This window comes from Peromyscus leucopus, chromosome X (genome assembly GCF_004664715.2).
Source record: "Peromyscus leucopus breed LL Stock chromosome X, UCI_PerLeu_2.1, whole genome shotgun sequence".
Classification (NCBI taxonomy): Eukaryota; Metazoa; Chordata; class Mammalia; order Rodentia; family Cricetidae; genus Peromyscus; species Peromyscus leucopus.
Window position 1 is genome coordinate 36,101,456 of NC_051083.1, and position 18,395 is coordinate 36,119,850.

Consider the following 18,395-nt stretch of genomic DNA (forward strand, 5'->3'; position numbering starts at 1 on the left):
GAAGGTGAGGAAGAATAACACAATGGTAAATAAATGGAGGTGAGGACAGAGTCCCATGACCATCCCTTCAAACTCCCCAGGCCTCTTACAACCTGCAGAGCAAGAGGCCTGGAATCTTTCACAAAAATTGGATAATCAGGGCAATTTCTGAAGAACTGGTTATTTATCACATACCTACCAGACTATACCATGTCCATTATTCCATTTATTCCTTCCTGACAGCAACCCTCTGAGGGATGGAGGAGGTCCTGCTTCGCTAACACAAATTCATCTACTTGACCCAAGTCCCAGACAGAAGAATTAGTAGCTGAAATTCCAAAATTTGGTGATACTATTCAAATACTACACTTCCTCCTCTCAAAAAAAAATCTCTTGATCTGAGGCTAAAGCCAAGGAGCTAGGATCATGATGAGGAAAGTGCACAGATGAAAAGGTTAGAATCAGGACCAAGGTCGGTTAAGGAAAGTTTGAGATAGTGGGCCAAATATAGAAGCCATAAAAATCCTTACCATTTAAAATGGGCTGATTTTTGTGTTAATAAAATGTTCTAAAACCTTAATCCCAGCTCCCTCAGAATCAGCAGAAAAGTCACACGCAAGTCAATACACCTGAGGAGGGCACTTGTTTCTGCTTGATACATTTCTTCATTTCCATCTCTATTTTAGCAAGGGATTTCAATTGGACAGGGAGTAAAGAATAGGGAAATACAGGGAGGGAGACCAGATAGCCTCTTTCAGAAAGCCTTCTTTTTAAAGGAAGATCAAGGTGACTGTTTGAATCTGAAAGTAATTGCGCTTACTTACTGAGTTCTAATTGAGGTTAATCTCCCATCAGAAGCCGCACCACACACAGCTTGCTCAGTTTACTCATAGACCCTGAGTAAAAACTTACCAAACAAGTGGCTAGCGCTAACCCCAAAGCACCCGTGCACAAATTCAGCTGACACCTGCAAGTCAAGCAACTTTGGCAGACACTTAACACTGGCTGAAGTGGAAGGGAAGCACAGAATTTCCCTGCTAACTGAGAAACCTAGCCTCCAGGAAGACTGTGGAGGGAGCAGGCCTTGCTTATCTCTGTTAGCTCTCTTCCTCACCTCCTCTGCTTGAGGCATACTCTCTTTCCTTTTGGGAGGCTGTCCAGCTCCTGGGCGAAAGGCTCCCATTGGAATATTGATATTTGCCTAAAAGAGAAAACAGGGTAAATTTAGCTTAAGAATAGAAAGAAATTGCAGTGACATTCTAAGACAGCAATCATCATGAGGAAAATGCTTCTGAAAACTACATCTTCAAAGCTTTTTATCTAAGAAAAATTGCTGTAACAACAGCACAAAAATATGCAAAGGAAAATTTCACTTCCATTTATTACACATTCCTGGTATTCATCCTTAGGTCTGTGCAGTGATTTTATAATTCTTTATTGGATGGAAGAATTTTTGAAGACAGTTCGTTCTGGCCGTTGCCCTCTTGTGGTGCATATTATTTTCCCCTTTCAGTGAAGAGGAAGGAACACATAATGATAGGAAAGGAAGAAAGAGCATCCACAGAAGCTATACCACATTTAGTTCTCCATCAGTTTCTTTCATATGTACAATGATGAGGGTGCTTCCACACTTTGCAAATTGTCACCCCCTTCCTGTAGCATCCTGGCACTGTTCTAGCATCACCTCAGCTCTCTGAGTCGACATTCTTCTATCTTCTCCCCAACACTGTCATGTGTGGGATAGTAAGGAAAAAGGACAGTGCTATAAAATCAATTTCCTTTTTTAATAAAAATGCAATTATTGTCCTCTATTAAGATGAAATACTAATCTCCTCCAGTGGCAAGCATAAAATACTTTCTTGTAAACATGAAATACTTCAAACACTAAAATATGTAAGAATATGTTGACACAGTAATTTGAACTTGAGAAGATAATATGCAAATTTAAATTTCACCCATATTTCTACAGACATCAAGAGGTGAAAATGTTTAATACTTAACCAATAATATCTTCAAACAGTAGTATTGCTCAAATAAAACATGAGTTAAACAGTTTTAAAAAATGAGAATGCATTTTTCCACTGAAGATAAAATGTTGCCTTATAAGTAATTGGATATATGGGCTTTAAAAAGGTGAAATTTCATTTTGATATGAGTGAAAATGATGCCTAAGCAAAAGGAGCAAAATGTTTTGTTAACTTGTGACACAGAGTGGATGATTTGGATACCACACCAAATGAAATTAAGAAGTCCATTTGGAGCCACCTGGTTTATGCTCTGTTGCCAGGGTAATGATTAACCCATAACATAGGAAATAGCCAGTGGCATTTTTCACACAACATGGCAGGTCTACGTTTTGCCTCAAAGGAGAGCAGGCTTGAAAACCCTCTTTTGTGCTAAAATAATGCTGATCCCACAGAAAGGAAACAAGTTTCAGAGTATTGGCAGCAAATAGCATCAAAGATATATCATTTTGATTCCAAGAAGTATTTTTCATCAGCATGTATCATAACAGAGACACATAAGATGGAGGGAAAGATAGATCTTATGTTCTGAAAAATATGGAGTAAAATTTCATAAATCTCATGAGATCATTATCTTACTATGTTGCCCAGGCTAGCCTCAAGCTCAAGTGGTCCTTCTGCTTCAGTTTCCCCAATAACTGGAATTTCAAAAAGGCATCATCTCTCCAGGTCACCTCTTATGATTTTAATTGGTGTAATTACTTTATTTCTTAGGAGGACATAAAAAATGCTATTCACTAGGGATGTGTCTTGGTGATAGAGTGCCCACTTAGATTGCATGAAACTCTCAGATACAGCACCACAAAGAGTCAAGACTGAATAAATTATTAGTATTTCACATTTGACAATATTTAGACTGAATGACATACATAGAGGCTTGAAATAGGACCAAAACAATGTGAACAGATTCAGAGATGATATTGGACCAATAGACTACAGACTATTTCCTCTACTACAATTTGGATGAAAGAAGAAAAGAGTCAATTCAATGACTATTTGAGAGAAGAGTAACTAATTAAAAGTTCATGCCGGGCAGTGATGGCACACGCCTTTAATCCCAGCCCTGGGAGGCAGAGGCACGCGGATCTCTGTGAGTTTGAGGCCAGCCTGGGCTACAGAGTGAGTTCCAGGAAAGGTGCAAAGCTACTCAGAGAAACCCTGTCTCAAAAAAACAAAAAAAAAAAAAATCAGTTAGAGCCTCATGCAGTGCCACACACCGGAAATCCCAGTGAAATCCCAGTACTTGGTGGCTGAGGCAAAAGGATTGTGAGTTTGGGGCTATCCTGGGCTACAAAGAAAGACCCTGACCTCACCTCTCCTGAAGAAGAAGTTTATTTAGAGCACCTCATTCAACCCATTTATTATGAATCTATGGGAAGTACCTTCCTAGTAGTGAATTTGGGTTAAAATACTGTTTCTGAAAGACTTGGGTTTTAAGCCATTTAATCAAGATTATGCTTTATAATCAAATGTAGTTTTCAGTAAGGAAACAAGCAAAGGTGATCCTTAACAATATTGTAGTTCATGTTTTGGTGCAACAACATTTTCTTATTTGAAGATTAATCTTAGAACCTCTTGTAGTCTCTCCATAGGTGGTTTATAAGATTGAAGGAGAGCTGGTATATATTCTTTCTAAGTGAAAAAATGACAGCTGTTCTCTGCCTCATTATCCCCATTTATAGTAGAAATAACGGGCTACTTCATGATTTTTAAACCTCTTAACCATGGAACCCTTCCTTCAAGTAAAGCAATGTAAGGACATGTAAAATGCAAAATAGTATTCATCAAAGAAACTTCTCTTTGCTACAGATAGAGAATATTACAGAAAACCACAACTAGTCAAAATGCAGAGAACAACTGACCATAGGGTGTCCAGCTCTTATGGATACATCTACAGTACAACTCCTACACATAAGGCTCAGACCATATCGCAGAAGAGAGTGAAGAAAGGACCAGGGATTCTGCTGTTAGGTTGTGTCTCCTAGAAATGACTGGGAAGCTTCATCCAGGATACCTCAACAATATGGCTGCCTAAAGAAGACCTAAACAAGGACAATACCAATAGACATGCTAACATTGAAAGGGGAAAGCTCATGGAGTCCCATCCCTAGACAAAGAACCACAGGCAACTAAGGAATGTTGAGACTGGGAAAAATAGTCTTCCCTAAAAATGATCCCCCTAATTGGTTATGTGATAGCAGCTGGTCAGCCCTGAAATTATATACATACAAGTAACACTAAACTGGACTCAAAAAACTATATTTATACAATTAAAGGAACAGGGCCATGGATTTGAGAGGGAGAAAGGGTTGGAGAGAGGAAAGGAAAGGAGAGAAATTATGTAATTATATTTTAAGTTCAAAAAATTAAAACACATATTACCTAACAAAAAGAAAAATGCAAAATGGTAGAAAAGGAGGGTTCATAACCTTCTCTTCACAACATTCAGTCTTGTAAACTTAAGATCATCATCTTTGTTTGACTGGTAAACAGATTAAACCTCAAAGAGTTTAAAGTTTATGATCAAGGTCACATAAACAGTACAACAAACAAAGGCTACATTTCCAAATCAAACCTTTATAGTTAACCTTCTGCTCTACCAATCCAGTCTCCCAAGAGTTCTTTTCTTTTGGCTAAAGTTGGTTCTAACCAGCTCTAAAATCACAGACTTATACTTTGAGAGTAACCTTTGAAAAGAACACAAAATACATACTTTTGGAATAGATGCCAAACAAAAACTACATTGAAAAATGAGCCATTAACTCAATGACATGACACTTTTTCTTCTTGAAGGCATCACTCAAGAAATCAGGAGCCTAAATGGGTTTTTAGAACAGCAAATATTGATGGGAACAAAAGCAGCCTGAAACCATGTTGAGCATCCAAGCATTATAGTACATCGGTAAGGAAGTATAAGAGCAGTGCTTTGTCAAATGTGTTATACACACTACACTAGTAATAAGATAATTAGCAAGGCTTCATTATTATAATTGTAGGGCAGTGATATTTGAGTGACAAATTATAGGCTACATTATAGCCATAAGAAAAATTCTTATAACTTGAATTTGATGGGAAAATGTAGACCTGTAGATCAGTTTTTTCTTCCCAGAAAATTGAGTCGTATTTTTGCCTTTTCATTGCTTTGCTCTAAGTCTGAATATAAATAAAAAACCTTTTCAATCACTCAGTACTTCCATCTGTAGGCAGAAGTATCTGTCCCACCAGCAACTACCAAATATCCAGCAGCTGCTTCCTAAATAATTAACTCAGAGGCTTAATATTATTATTAATTATAAATGCTCGGCCAGTAGCTCAGGCTTATTACCAACCAGCTCTTACACTTAAATTAGCCCATTATTCTTTCTCAACCCATTCCTATTACTCTATATTTTGCAATGTGGCTTCATGGCGTTATCTGACCCCACCTTTCTTCTCTCTCTGTCTCTCTTGGATTTCCTGCCTGGATCCATTCTGCCCTGCCATAGGCCAATGTAGCTTTATTTATAAGCCAGTGTGAGCAACATATATTCACAGTGTACAGAAAGACATCCCACAGCATCCATTTGCAGTCTGAGTGTGGTACTTGCTATTCAAATTGTGTATAATGCAAGCTATACTTTCTTAACTTTATTTTTTCCCAACATAGTATTTTTACTGATTCTTTGGGGATTTCACATCATACATCCCTATCACATTTGCTTCCCAGTCCTTCCCTGTTCACTCCCCGACCCTTGTGACCTTCCCCCAGCCAAAAAAAAAGTCTATTTGTGTTAGCTAGACACTCACTGGAGCATGCCCCTTAAATAGAACTGAATCCTTCCCCTCTTGCATACCTGCTGGAAGTCATCTATTGTGGAGGGAAACACTTAGCATTCTATCACAGTTTTTAAGAGTTCTCTTCTATAGCTTCTTGTTTAGGCATTACTATATCTTTTTTTGTTGGGGAAGGTTGGGGTGGAAGGAGGGGTTGTCACAGAAGTCTTTCATGTCCCTCTTTCTCAACTGTGCACCTGCAGTCATCAATATCACTGCCAAAGCAGATAATTTGGTGTTTATGGTTCGCAGGAGCATGGATCATGGCCTCCACATAATTTCTGGTGTTAGCACAGGTCACAAACAGACCCAGACAAGGCTTTTGGATGCAGCAAGGGACCATGAACAATCAATATGGCTTTAGGCTGCGGCATAGATCACAGACATTTGCTTGGCCTTCAGTGGTAACACAGCCAAGGATATCAACACAGACCCCAGCTACAGCAGGACCCTGGAGCCCCAGTCTTACTGTGGCTAGGTCTGTGTTAATGTCTGTGACCCATGCTACTACCAAAGGTCACAAGATGTCTGTGGTCTGTGCAGCAACCTGAAGCCATGTTGACATCCGTGAGCAATGCTGCCACAGAGGAGCGGGAACATTGATGTGGGTGATCTGTGCTGCCACCTGGGACCATAATGAGGTCTAGATCCATGTCGTCACTGTAAGCTATACTTTTGTTTTCTTTGTTTGTTTGTTTTTCAAAACAGGGTTTCTCTGTAGTCCTGGCTGTCCTGGAACTCACTCTGTAGACCAGGCTGGCCTTGAACTCAGAGATCCGCCTGCCTCTGCCTCCCACATGCTAGAATTAAAAGCGTGCACCACAAACACCTAGCTAGCTATACTTTTTTATATTAGAACAAAAAACATAGAAAGTGCTTGGCATGAATGACCTAGAATCAATATTAAGATGTGAATCTATATTAAGATGTGAATCTATATGCAATCTCTATAAATACAAAGGAAGAAGGTCCTTGGGATTTTTGTTTCCTTTTGCAATTCAACTCTTATTTCATTATTGTTGTTGTTGTTTGTTCTTGTTTTTTGAGTCAGGATTTCTCTGTATAGTCCTGGCTATGCTGAAACTTGCTCTATAGACCAATCAAACTCAGAGATTTCCCTGCCTCTGCTTCCCAAGTGTTGGGACTAAAGTCATTCACCAACACCTCAAAGCTTGCTACTCTTATTTCTTGTTCCTGTTTGAAGTTTATGCATGTTAGATTCTTGAAATACGCCCCAGATGCAGCATACCTGCTTAATCACCTTCCCAAGCTATACATAATTTGTTACATTCTCTAAATTGGAAATGGAAAAAAATATAACAGGTCATCTTTGGCTAGAGCAGGATAATGTTTCCTGTTAGAAGATCTATCTGATGTGAAATTAATACTGCTCTTGATCTCACCAGGTGAAGAAAAGTAGAAAGAATTCCCTGTAAGTTAATTCCACCACTCCCTTAATTATTTGTATTGTTCTCCTTCCTTGGCTCTAGGCTTTGAGCCAGTATGATTCTGGAAACAATATTCCCCTGTGAGTCACTACTCTATGGCTTACAGTGGGATGACATCTTCTTTCCCCAAAGGGTTAGATTTTGATAGCTGCTGCTCACTGGGTTCTGGCAATTCTTACTAAACCTCATTCCACAGCTACTGATCTATCCTCTCCTTTTTTCTTGTCCCCACTCACTAGCTTTTTTACAGAAACTACTGTGATTTATCTGAACACTGTGTGTTTGCAAGGACTCACACACCCACTGATGCTATCTTCTGTTTTCAAATGTCCCAGCATGTCTGCCAATATCGATGGCCTCCTGTGTGCCATTCTCCTATGGTAGACAGGAAAGCCTGTAGGTTTGTATGTTTCAGAATTTCTTTTTGCTCTGTCTTGTTCTTGGGCCTTGTCCTTCTCTGAATGAATTACAACATGGCATTTTGAGATTTAGAGTATCTTTACTGAAGATTTGCAGAAATAAGTGTGCTTTTAGACTAGAAAATGAGATTTTTTTTTATATATTAGCCTAAAATAAGAGGGACAGAAGAGCACACACCTCTACTAACTAAAAGATAGATGATTCATTTTGAAATAAAATTCTACAGCAGTAGAATGCATAAAGACCTAGGAATACATGAAATGTGGAATTGATTCAAAACACCAAACTTTCCCACTCAACAGTTTTGAGAAACTCCCACGCAGTCACTCTTCTTCACCCATGATGTTTCATTCTGCAAGGTCTCCCCCCAAACACTCTGTTCTCAACATTTTTTGTTCTCTTCAATTTCCTGAATGACTCAACTGTAATCTTTTCATCCGTGGTAAAGCAGGTTTCAAGAATGTACTGTACAGCTTTTAAGACAAAGTGCATAATTGGTTGGGGGACAGGCTATATTTCTAAAGCACTTGTAAATGTCAGCATTAAAAGCATGACATCTTGTAGTCAGGGTATGACTTCTTGCCTCATGTCACAATGTTGGAGCCTTCATCAAAGCATCAGAAAGCATTGGCTGGAGTAACACCAAACCTACTTGAGAGTTAAACTGCTATATTCAAGTTCTTGCTACACTTTGAAGAAACCAGCATTGAAAATCATAAACAGTGTGTTTGAGTAATTTATGTAAGAAAGAAACAGTAGACCTATGATCAAAGAAAAGGTCTTGCCTCTATAGGAAAACAAACATCAAATGAAAGTTAACATTCTGTTTTAATTTAAATAAAATATGAAGGAAAGTATGTGTCATTGTTAGGATTTTTAGCTTAATCAGTGATTAGATGACCAGTCACACAGGATGGTAGTCTGCTCCTTTGTAGTAAGGACTGTCATACACTTAGAATCCTTTTTTTAAACCTGAAATCCAACCCAGGATAAACAGTCCCTAAAACCTGTCTGTATACCGCCTTTGCTTTGATGGAAGCTGCTTTCTGCTTCCATGGAGCCTTTATGCCCTGGGCTATGGAGAGTAGGAGAGCACTGATAACGGGTGGATAAAGTAAGTACTAAAATGTGTGGTACAGAAATATTCCATTCTGCATGTGTATTGTGTAGCAAGGGAAATTTTCCCATAATAAGAAACCACACGCTCCCTAACAATGCAAGGCTCAGATAATCATTCCTTTGAATGTGTGATAAAGGAGTTAGATTTAGGATCACACGAAGCTTGATTAAGTCAGTTAAGCCAGAGGTAATATAGTGGCCATACTTGCTTATATTTCAAGACCACATTCATCATGGAATTATTTTGCTTTGTGCTTTTCACTTCAAACCAACTTGCTTTTAATATGACTTTAAGTGGTTATCAGCATCTTCATTCAAAAGACATTTATGAATGTCGGGTGAATTATTTAAGAGGAAAACACAAGTCATCCATGAAAAGATATTGCATCTCAGGTGGACTTGGCACTTGTGGTTTCCCTTGAGATGGTCCACAGCCATTCACCTCTATATCAAGGATGGGTGGAGTTGCCAATAAAACCATAGAACAGTGCATTTTAGGATCACAGTGAATGACTGAGTCACCTGACTCAGTCCTAGGTAATCCCAGGTACATCAGTTAATTTTTCCAACACTAACTTGCAATGTATGAAAGTTACACTGCACTGTAACTATTTTTGTTATACAAAAATTAAGCCTTAGAAGCTATTCTCAGGAGATGCATAGGCTATTAGAAGCTGGTCAGGGCTTTAAAGGTCATTTGATACAACATCTTCTATTTACAAATCATGAGGACTATTTTAGTCAAATCACATAGCACAGCCACAAATAGGGCATAAGTCTCTTTTCTAGTCAGTCATGATGCTCTTAGATCTCAAGAGACAGGACAAATACCAGAAAGAATGGATCAATATCAACCCAGAGATGACTGGCTGTGTGAGCTGAGGCCCTGAGAGGCCTGTGAGGACTCCCAAAATTGGTGTGCTCAGAAGGGCCAGAAGATACAGCCAATGGCTGGTATCACTTGTTCTCATTAGAGAAAGCCACTGCACAGATGGCGGATGGCATTAGATTTCTCAGCAGTTCTAACTTTCCCTGCCACCTGTCATGTCACATCCCTTCAACTGAAGGGAACAGACCCAGAGTACAGAGTGTGCTGATGTCGCCTTGGTTGCAGCTCTATTATAATCAACAATGGGATTGTCAAATTGCAATCCACAGGACAAATGCAACCCACCACCTAAATTTTAAATTTTAAACAAGCCATTGGGAAACAGGCACATTCATTCACTTATGGCTTTGTGATTGCTTCAGAAAATAATAGCAGAGATGACAGTTGAAGCAGACCAAACAATTCAAAGCCTAACATATTTACAGTATACCTGATTCTTTCTAGAAAATGTCTTGTCAACATCTGATATAAAACTTTACAAGCAGCTTAAAGAGCTCTCTCTAGTCTGGGGAAAAGTAAACTGACTCCTTCAAAATGTTTTGATGCCATTAGCTGAGACTTAATGCAGTGGGGAATAACAGTCATCTTCAGCAAATATCAAAGACAGCTATCTACCTTCTGTAAGGATGAGCCTAGTCTATCTATCCTCCATGTTACTTTGGTACATGGGGGAAATGGAGTTTCTTGCATTGCATAGGCAGAAGACTCATCTTTTAAGGAGTGTGTGTACTGTGTACCAGAAACAGAGATTTGTGATGAACTATCTAGTTTATTCATTATAGCAGTCCTGTTACATAGCAGTGTTTGTCCCAATTTTTACAGAAAAGTAAATTAAGGATGCTTAAAGTCCCAGATATTTGTAACTGATGACTGATCAATGGGTGGTAACAGCAATTTATTAAGTAATTACTATCATTTGGACACTGGCCTAGCATCTACATGTATTAAATTCATTTCATACTTGCAGAAACACTATGAAACATGTCCTGCTACTAATTCCATTAACAGATAAAAGATGGAGGACAGAGAAGATAAACTACTTGCCCAAAGTCATGTAGGTATTAAGTACTGCAGTCTATAAGCTTATCAAGAACAGAGATGAGGTGTCAACTCGTTGTGTACAATACTCCTGGCACATACTATGCCCCCCTGAAAATGGCAGTTGAATAGAACTGTAGATAAGAGTCTAGTAAAAACAAGTGATTATAGACTGGAAAGATGAGTCAGAGGTTAAGAGCACTAGCTGCTCTTTCAGAGGACCCAGGTTCCATTCCCAGTACTCACATGGTGGATCTGACTCCCTCTTCAGGCTTCTGTGGGCACTGGGCACCAGGCACAGGTGGTGCACATACATACATCCAGGCAAAACATCCACACACAAAAAGATAGAGTAATTTAAAAAAAAATGAAGTGACTAAAGTGTGTTAATTATACCATTTAAGAGCATCCTATGATATTTACACAATTGGAGTAATCTCTCATCAGATTTTGTGTTTGCTCCAGAGAAAATCATAATCTAATGTTCCTACTATGAACTGTTTTGTATTGTGTCACAACTTTGATGTTTGTTTAATGTGCCCTGTTTAAGGTTAATGTAAGGATGAAAGGAAAATATCAGATAGTGCTGACACTAGCCACAACAAAAAATATTTCATTTGAAAGTGCATTAAATAGGTCTTTCGGTGAAACATCAAATATATTGAAAGAGACAACACCACATCCATGAGGAACCACTGATTGCCCTTGTTGGTAAAGTGGATGGATTTTTTGTAATACAGCATAATAACAGCTATTGAGAATGGTCAATAGCAGCTTTTTAAATATTGCAGACCTTAAAATACATCAAGGTCAAATTTAGTAAATAAAATGCTGGTGAATTTTCAGTGGAGATTTGTGTGAGCCAGAGGGCACTAAGGAAGAAAAATCAATACACTTTCAGCTTTAAAAGCAAGGGATGAAAAAGCAGCTTGATAGTGTTTTGAAAAATAAAATGGAAATTTTCTGTTTAGCACTTCAAGAGCTTGGAGTGCAGCAATCACAACTCTGACATAAACTACCCTTGTGATATAAATAGAATAATGGCTGGTCTCCAATGATAGCTTACTATGCTATTTTGGGGGTCTCATTTGTTAATTCCTAAACAGAACTACTATTACCTGCATTCCACAGGTTTGTAGATGGAGGTCTAGAGGGGTAAAACAGCAGGAAGTCCTTTTCCACGTTTCTGCACTAGCACAAGATGGATTCAGGACTGCAGTCTGTTTCAGAGTCCGTGCTACTATTTGAATATCATGTAAAAGAGAAGATTCAAGGCTCAAGGTTCACAGGTCCAGGTGACAAAATAATAGCAGTGGGCACGGTTTTGTCAGTGTACATCAGAGACTCACTAGATAGGGATACCAGAATGCCAACTGTCAACATGTGAAAGGAAATCCTTGCCAAATGCATAGGCCCCTCCTTGGGCTTGCTCAGTGACAGGTTTCCAGAGACTGGTATATGTCCTGCCATTTAAGAACGCCATCAATTTAAGGGTATGCATTAGTCATGACAAGTAAAGATCTGTCTCTCCAACACCCTTCACCACTGCTGTGTGCTAGGATTTCTCAAACCTTCAACAGCATGTTTACAGCCTGGCCGAATGTTCACAGAGCACTCCAAAGCTCAGTCAGCCATTTGTCACTGTGTTTATGCTGTGTTTAGTGCATCAGAATTACAATACTCAGGAGCCACTGAGTGCTCTGCAGCATTCAGAAAAGGCCAGGAAAGGAAAGAAGTTTCTTTGGAGAAAGCACAGTTAGATTCTGTGCTGACACTAGGAAGACAGAATTTGACAGTAAAGTATTGTGCCCAGGGGTGGGAGCTATTTGAGAGTTAAACTCAGAGCCCTCAAAAAAATTAACAGATTAAGTCTTTAGTAAAAACAAGTACTGAAAGTTATTTTCATATTGTATCTACATTCCAAATGCCTGCTCTTCCATCTCCTCTTTGTGGATGACACTTAAGCCAGTTTAAGCAACCAACAAGTTTGTTGGAATGACATGAGGAAAATTAATAATATATGAACTTAAACTCACAAGGCTTTGGAAGAACTATTGACTTTAAAAGGTTATTGTTTAAAGAAAGATTTATTTAATTTTATTAGTGCTGGGAATTCAGAGCCGTATACATACAATTTGTGTGCTCTATTACTGAGCTAAACCTCCTGCCCCAAAAGATATATTTGAAACAAATGAGTCAAGCAAACTGTGACCTACTGTTATATCTGTATATCAGTTGATTACAAAAATTAAAATTTAATTTTCTATTCTCTATCAATGGACATATAAAAATCCCATATAAACAAACATATTTTAATTAACCTGTAATAGCTATATATCCTTATGAGAAGCAGTATATTTTAGTACTATATTTTTATACATGCATACCAGATATACTGATCAAATTAGATTAAGTAGTGTTTCCCACTCTTTGTTATTTTGGGGCCTTCTGGAGCCTCTCTCTGGTTCTTCATAAAGGATAAAATAGGTTATTGTGAATCTAGTACCTTTTGTAGAATGTAATTCTCATTTATAAACTTTGTCTTACGATTCAGAGCAATCAAAAGTAGCTTCGGTTCTCAGTTCTACCCTATCAGTTTTATTTCTCAGTTCTGCCCCCTAAGTCTTATAAAGAGGAATGTTCTTTTTTTTCTTAAAGTTAATAATCAGTTAGAGATGAACAATCGCAGTTGGTATGACTTACTAAGGAATTGGACCAGAAGCCACCGAGTTGATGGTAAAACACAAATATACCTACTTACCTGGATGGCTCTAACATTGGAAATTGGCTGTTTCGACATATTCACGGGATCTTATCCCTAAAATAAAAAACAAAAACAAAAACAAAGAAGACACTGTTAGAGGTGGCAGCCTTCAGATTCAAGGTCTTGATAAATTAGAATTTTAACTCATGATTCAACTGGGCAGTCGCCCCTTTCACTGGCCATATATTCTTTCAGTCTCAGTTTCTGTAGTTACTTGGAGGCTCTCCTTCCCAATGCCTCTGGGAGAGGGAACACTAGAGCACCTCGATAAATCATTCAAGAGGAGATATACTGAGATGCCTTGCCCCTGATGCAAATGATAGGTGATCAGAAACTTGAAAGGCCCTATCATCTCTTTCCCTGCCCTCTTGACCTTCTGCCAAGAGCAGCAAACTGAAGAGGTGGTGGGAATAAAACACCTTTGTTCGGCCTCAGAGGCTCTCGGCTTGAAACTGAACTTTTGATCTGTACTCACTGTTGCCAGGGCAGCTACTCAGTTCACCAGGGGCAACTATTCTCTGTAGAATACCCAAAGATGTCTCCACTTCCGAATACCCTCTCTCAGCTGTACATATACCTCCCTTCCCAGAGACCTGGAAGACTATCTGAAGAGCTGAGTTGTTTAATCTTCACATATATCCCACCCAACCATCCCTAATAAGCCTAGGCTCTAGACACACTGGAGCCAGAAAGTTCTTTAGCTGTCTTATGTTGTATAATATTTCTTCTGTACGCTGTGAATATGATTTACTCTTTTATGATTTATGGTTAATAATAAAGCTGTTCAGTCAATAGCAAGGCAGGATAAAGTTAGGCGGGTGGCCAATAGCAAGGCACGATAAAGTTAGGCAGGAAAATCAAACTGAGGACTGGTATGAAGAAGGGCAGAGTCAGGAGAGATGGGAGCAAGCTTCCCAAGAAGCAAGATGACAGAAGACTGATAAAGCCAGTGACTATGTGGCAATACATAGATTAATAGAAATGGGTTAATTTAAATGTAAAAACCAGTTAGTAATAAGCCTGAGCTGTTGACCGAGCACTCTGTAATTAATATAAGCTTTTGTGTGTTTATTTGCGACCAGGCAGCTGGGACAGAAAAACTCTGCCTTCATTTATAGTCTTCTTTCAGTAGAACTACCTTAGAAGGCAAGTAGAATAATGACTACATATTGGACCCCCCAAAGTGTAGAAGTGTTTTCTTCCCCAACTTTCTTTAAACACATGAGACCTAACTTTGAGCACTGGGCCCAAAGCCCATCTAGGGATGTAGGCTATGGTTTGCTGGAGCTAAAGGAACAAAGAATAATAATGAACCTAGCTCTGGCCTTTTTTTATAGCTGTCTGTTAAACATCAACCAGAGCAAGTAAAAAATTAAAAACTCATTGAATTAAAAACATGCTCTGTTCTAAGCCTTAAATAAGTTAACTGAATTCTATCTACTGAGCGCTATGCATATGTGTTAACATATGACTGAATGAACACATGGAGCAGTATTAACATTTCACACAAGTGACCTGAAGTTTGGGCAATGTTATTCAATATTTCTAGGTCTGTTTTCTGTTCCTCAAAATGGCCCTGCTTCACATGTTATGGTAAGATTTGAGTGACATAATGCCTCTGGCAAGGCTTTCTGAATTCCAAAGCGTGGTGTGAATGTTTGTTGCATTATTGCCAAGGGCCACAGCTAACGACTTCTGAATGCTGTCCTCATCTGCAGACTTAAGTACAGTGAAGAACTGATGCTTGGTCTTGAACACAGAAATAAATGACCAGAGAACTTTGGCAAAAATTCAGGGCTTTTTTTTTAATTTTAGATCTTAGCTTCTATTCTATGAAGATAAATAATTGTATATTTATTTTAAAAATATCTACAATTATTGTAGCCTATATAGTTTGGGGAGCTATGTACATGAAAATAACAGAACTTTTAAAGTTTCAACTAAATGTTTTGCTAGGATATAGGCACTGCTTCCACAGTAAGAGTCCAGGAAGACCTAATTTTAATGTAGTTGAAAAAGAAGTAAGAACAACAGATTAAACAATCAAGAATACATTTTTTTCTATGATTAGTTTTAAGTGGAGTGCTACCTTCCATTCAGCATAGAAGAGACGTGAAGAACATTCTAATTTGTCATTCATTCTAGGGTACACAGCTCAATTCCAAAATGAGATGCTTAAAATGGCTTAATTTTTGATGTTTCTACTTGCCAAAAGTTAAGAAAAATAATGCAAAAATAATGATTCTTATAAGACTTTAAAGACCTGAGCACAGTGTTCACTGCGTGTGCAATACAACTAGAGTTGAATTAACATATTTTTGAGACAGGGTTTCTCTGTGTAGCTCTGACTGTCCTGGAACTGGCTCTGTAGACCAGGCTGTCCTCAAACTCACAAAGATCTGCCTGCCTCTGCCTCCCAAGTGCTGGGATTAAAGGCGTGCGCCACCACCTGGCAACATTGTTTTGTTTTTTGTTTATGTTACTGTATATTAATTTCAATCATGAGGATTCGGAAATGCCCTTATGTGATTACAGTAGCAAATTGAAATGCAAAAGCAGCAAACAATGAGTGGTTTTACTTATACTACATTGATTTTTGTCTGTGATTTATTGTTTCACTGACAATTTGCACTAACTACTGGATCATAGTATATTCTGGGCCACTCTGGCCTAACAGATGCATGAACCTTGTCTCCCCTATCTAGCTTTGTTAGATTCTCATTTGTATGTGAATCTTTTCTTAATGTCTTCGACCATCTTCAATAGAGACATCTACAGAAAGTCGTTCTCTTTCTGCTCTCATTTCTCACCATCAGGCTACAGAATATTTGTATAAATCAGTTCAGCAGCAGTTCCTGCTGCTCTCATTATTTGCAGAGAAATCAGGGCAAAGCACAGTGATGAATAAAAATAGACAGTGTTCCCTGGCTGTTTCCCTGGTCGAGCATTCACCTCCATCAGGATGTAGAGTGTAGTGCACCTTCCCTCTGCATCTGCGTGCTTCTTCCATGGGTGGAAACAGCAAGCGATGCTTTCTATACTCACCCTACCACCACCCACTTCAGGACCACTGCTTCTGATCCAAATAGGTACTCTTTACAACATGCACTTGCTACGTCTGTCTCCTGGATCTGACTAAAATTTGAAACACTGCACGTTTGACAAGGCATATATTGACTTTAATAAACTGGTGAGGCTTGCCAACTGAGCACAGGTAAGTTTTCCTGGCAGTCTGTGGGAAATTTTAATGATCTGTATGCTGAGTCATGGATGATAGACCTCTATTTGCTTTTGATTGGGCATCATCTAATATCTAGCTTCTAAATAAAACCCTTCAACTTACTATAACCATCCAACATTAATATCACTAATTTCACAAGAAGAGATTAAGGGGCAAATCAATCGCTGTTTGGAAAGAAGAGCTTTGTGTGTTCTTTTGAAAGGTCAAGGAAATGAGTAAGGCTCTATCTCAAAGGGATTTATCTTCTGTCCTGGAGCTAAAAATAATTCCCAAGGAGGTGGGGAATGATGCTCTGACCACTTCACTATGCTGGGAGGGAAGAGAAAGAGTTTTTGCAGTTCCGTACCTTGGAATCTGGTGTCCATGGAGAGAAGGACACTGAGTGCTGCCCTCTACCCTGCTGGGTACGGGAAAACCGTGACCAAAGCAAAGCTCTCGAAAAGATGATTCTGTCTACATAAGTTTGTTGTTGAGACCAAGCCTGGCACTTAAGGAAAGGAGAGAGGGATTCTAAACTTACGCTGTCTAACACTCTCACAATGGTTTTCATTTAAACAAACAAAAACTAACGTTCCAGCTTTCCTCTGCCTACACTTCTGATTAATTCTCAGCTTAGAGCCTGTTAGCAGTCTGCAGCTGACTGTAACACTAGCCAGCAGAGCTTCAAGGTCATAGTTATCATATCTGGATTGTAGATATTTTTTAACATTCCTGTCAATGAAAACCCCTTTAGTTCAACACACACACACACACACACACACACACACACACACACACACACACACACACTTACTTATACAATTAGTGTTATCACCAGTGAGCGGGCAATTGACAAAGAAGCTACACCCAGTACTTAGCAAACTACAAAGTTATGAGTAGTCACTTTACATCAGTGATCAAAGAAATTTCCTCTAGAAAGTGGAGAGCCAAAGCTGGGTCCTTCTGCTTACCTGCTCTCTGGATTTGTTTACTGCCTGAGGACAGTCCCAAGCAGCCAGGTGAGAAAACACAAAGCTCTTTAGAGGGTAGAAGGAACTCCCGGTGTCGTCTGAGCTGGGATCTCAATTCCAGTGCTTTTCATGTGGCTGAAATAGCTGGAGTGCTCTGGCTCTCTGGTCCTGAGAGCTGTTCCTGGCTTGGGGATAGAGGGGAACTTGGTTTAAGGCTAAGTGTTAAAGAGAATTCCTGTCATAGCTCACAGTTGTTCTTCCTAAATATAGAGTTTGATACAAGCCATAGGCTGGCTGACTCTGAAAGGCTTGACCGTGTAGAAAGCAGGGCTCAAATATCAGCCTGGAGGTGGCCGTGTTATCTTACTGCCCTCCTAATCTTCCTGAGGAGGCTGGCTGCATTCTCTCACATTTTCTGAGGAGTATAGTGAACTTCAAAATGTCGGAAAAGCCTATCTTTAGCTGTATTATCTAGAGGCCAGAAAATGAGAAAAGGTTCATTAAAAATTGGGGGAGGAAGCAGGGGTGCTGATATCAGACATTGCTCAGATCCAAGCTTGGCCGTTTGGGAGCTGTTAAAGTTATTTAATAATCAGCCCTCAGTAAGCAGTCACCAAATAATAAAATTTATACCATTACATCAAACTATAAGACATCACCCTAGTTTGTAGGTCGAACATGGTTAAAAATGGATGGGCTGTCATGATCGC

General features: G+C 39.0%; 1 protein-coding gene across 1 annotated transcript in view; it reads right to left on the reverse strand.

The window, feature by feature from the left end:
* The window catches only part of Smpx (small muscle protein X-linked), a 51,628-nt gene extending 33,722 nt beyond the window's left edge, over positions 1-17,906 (reverse strand). Inside the window, exons 1-3 of the mRNA XM_028873216.2 lie at positions 17,686-17,906; positions 13,492-13,548; positions 1,094-1,180 (exon numbers count right to left, since the gene is read on the reverse strand). Coding sequence (XP_028729049.1) covers positions 1,094-1,180; positions 13,492-13,530 — 126 coding nt within the window. The 5' untranslated portion in view covers positions 13,531-13,548; positions 17,686-17,906. The remainder of the gene's footprint in view (positions 1-1,093; positions 1,181-13,491; positions 13,549-17,685) is intronic.
* Between the last annotated feature and the right edge of the window lie 489 nt (positions 17,907-18,395).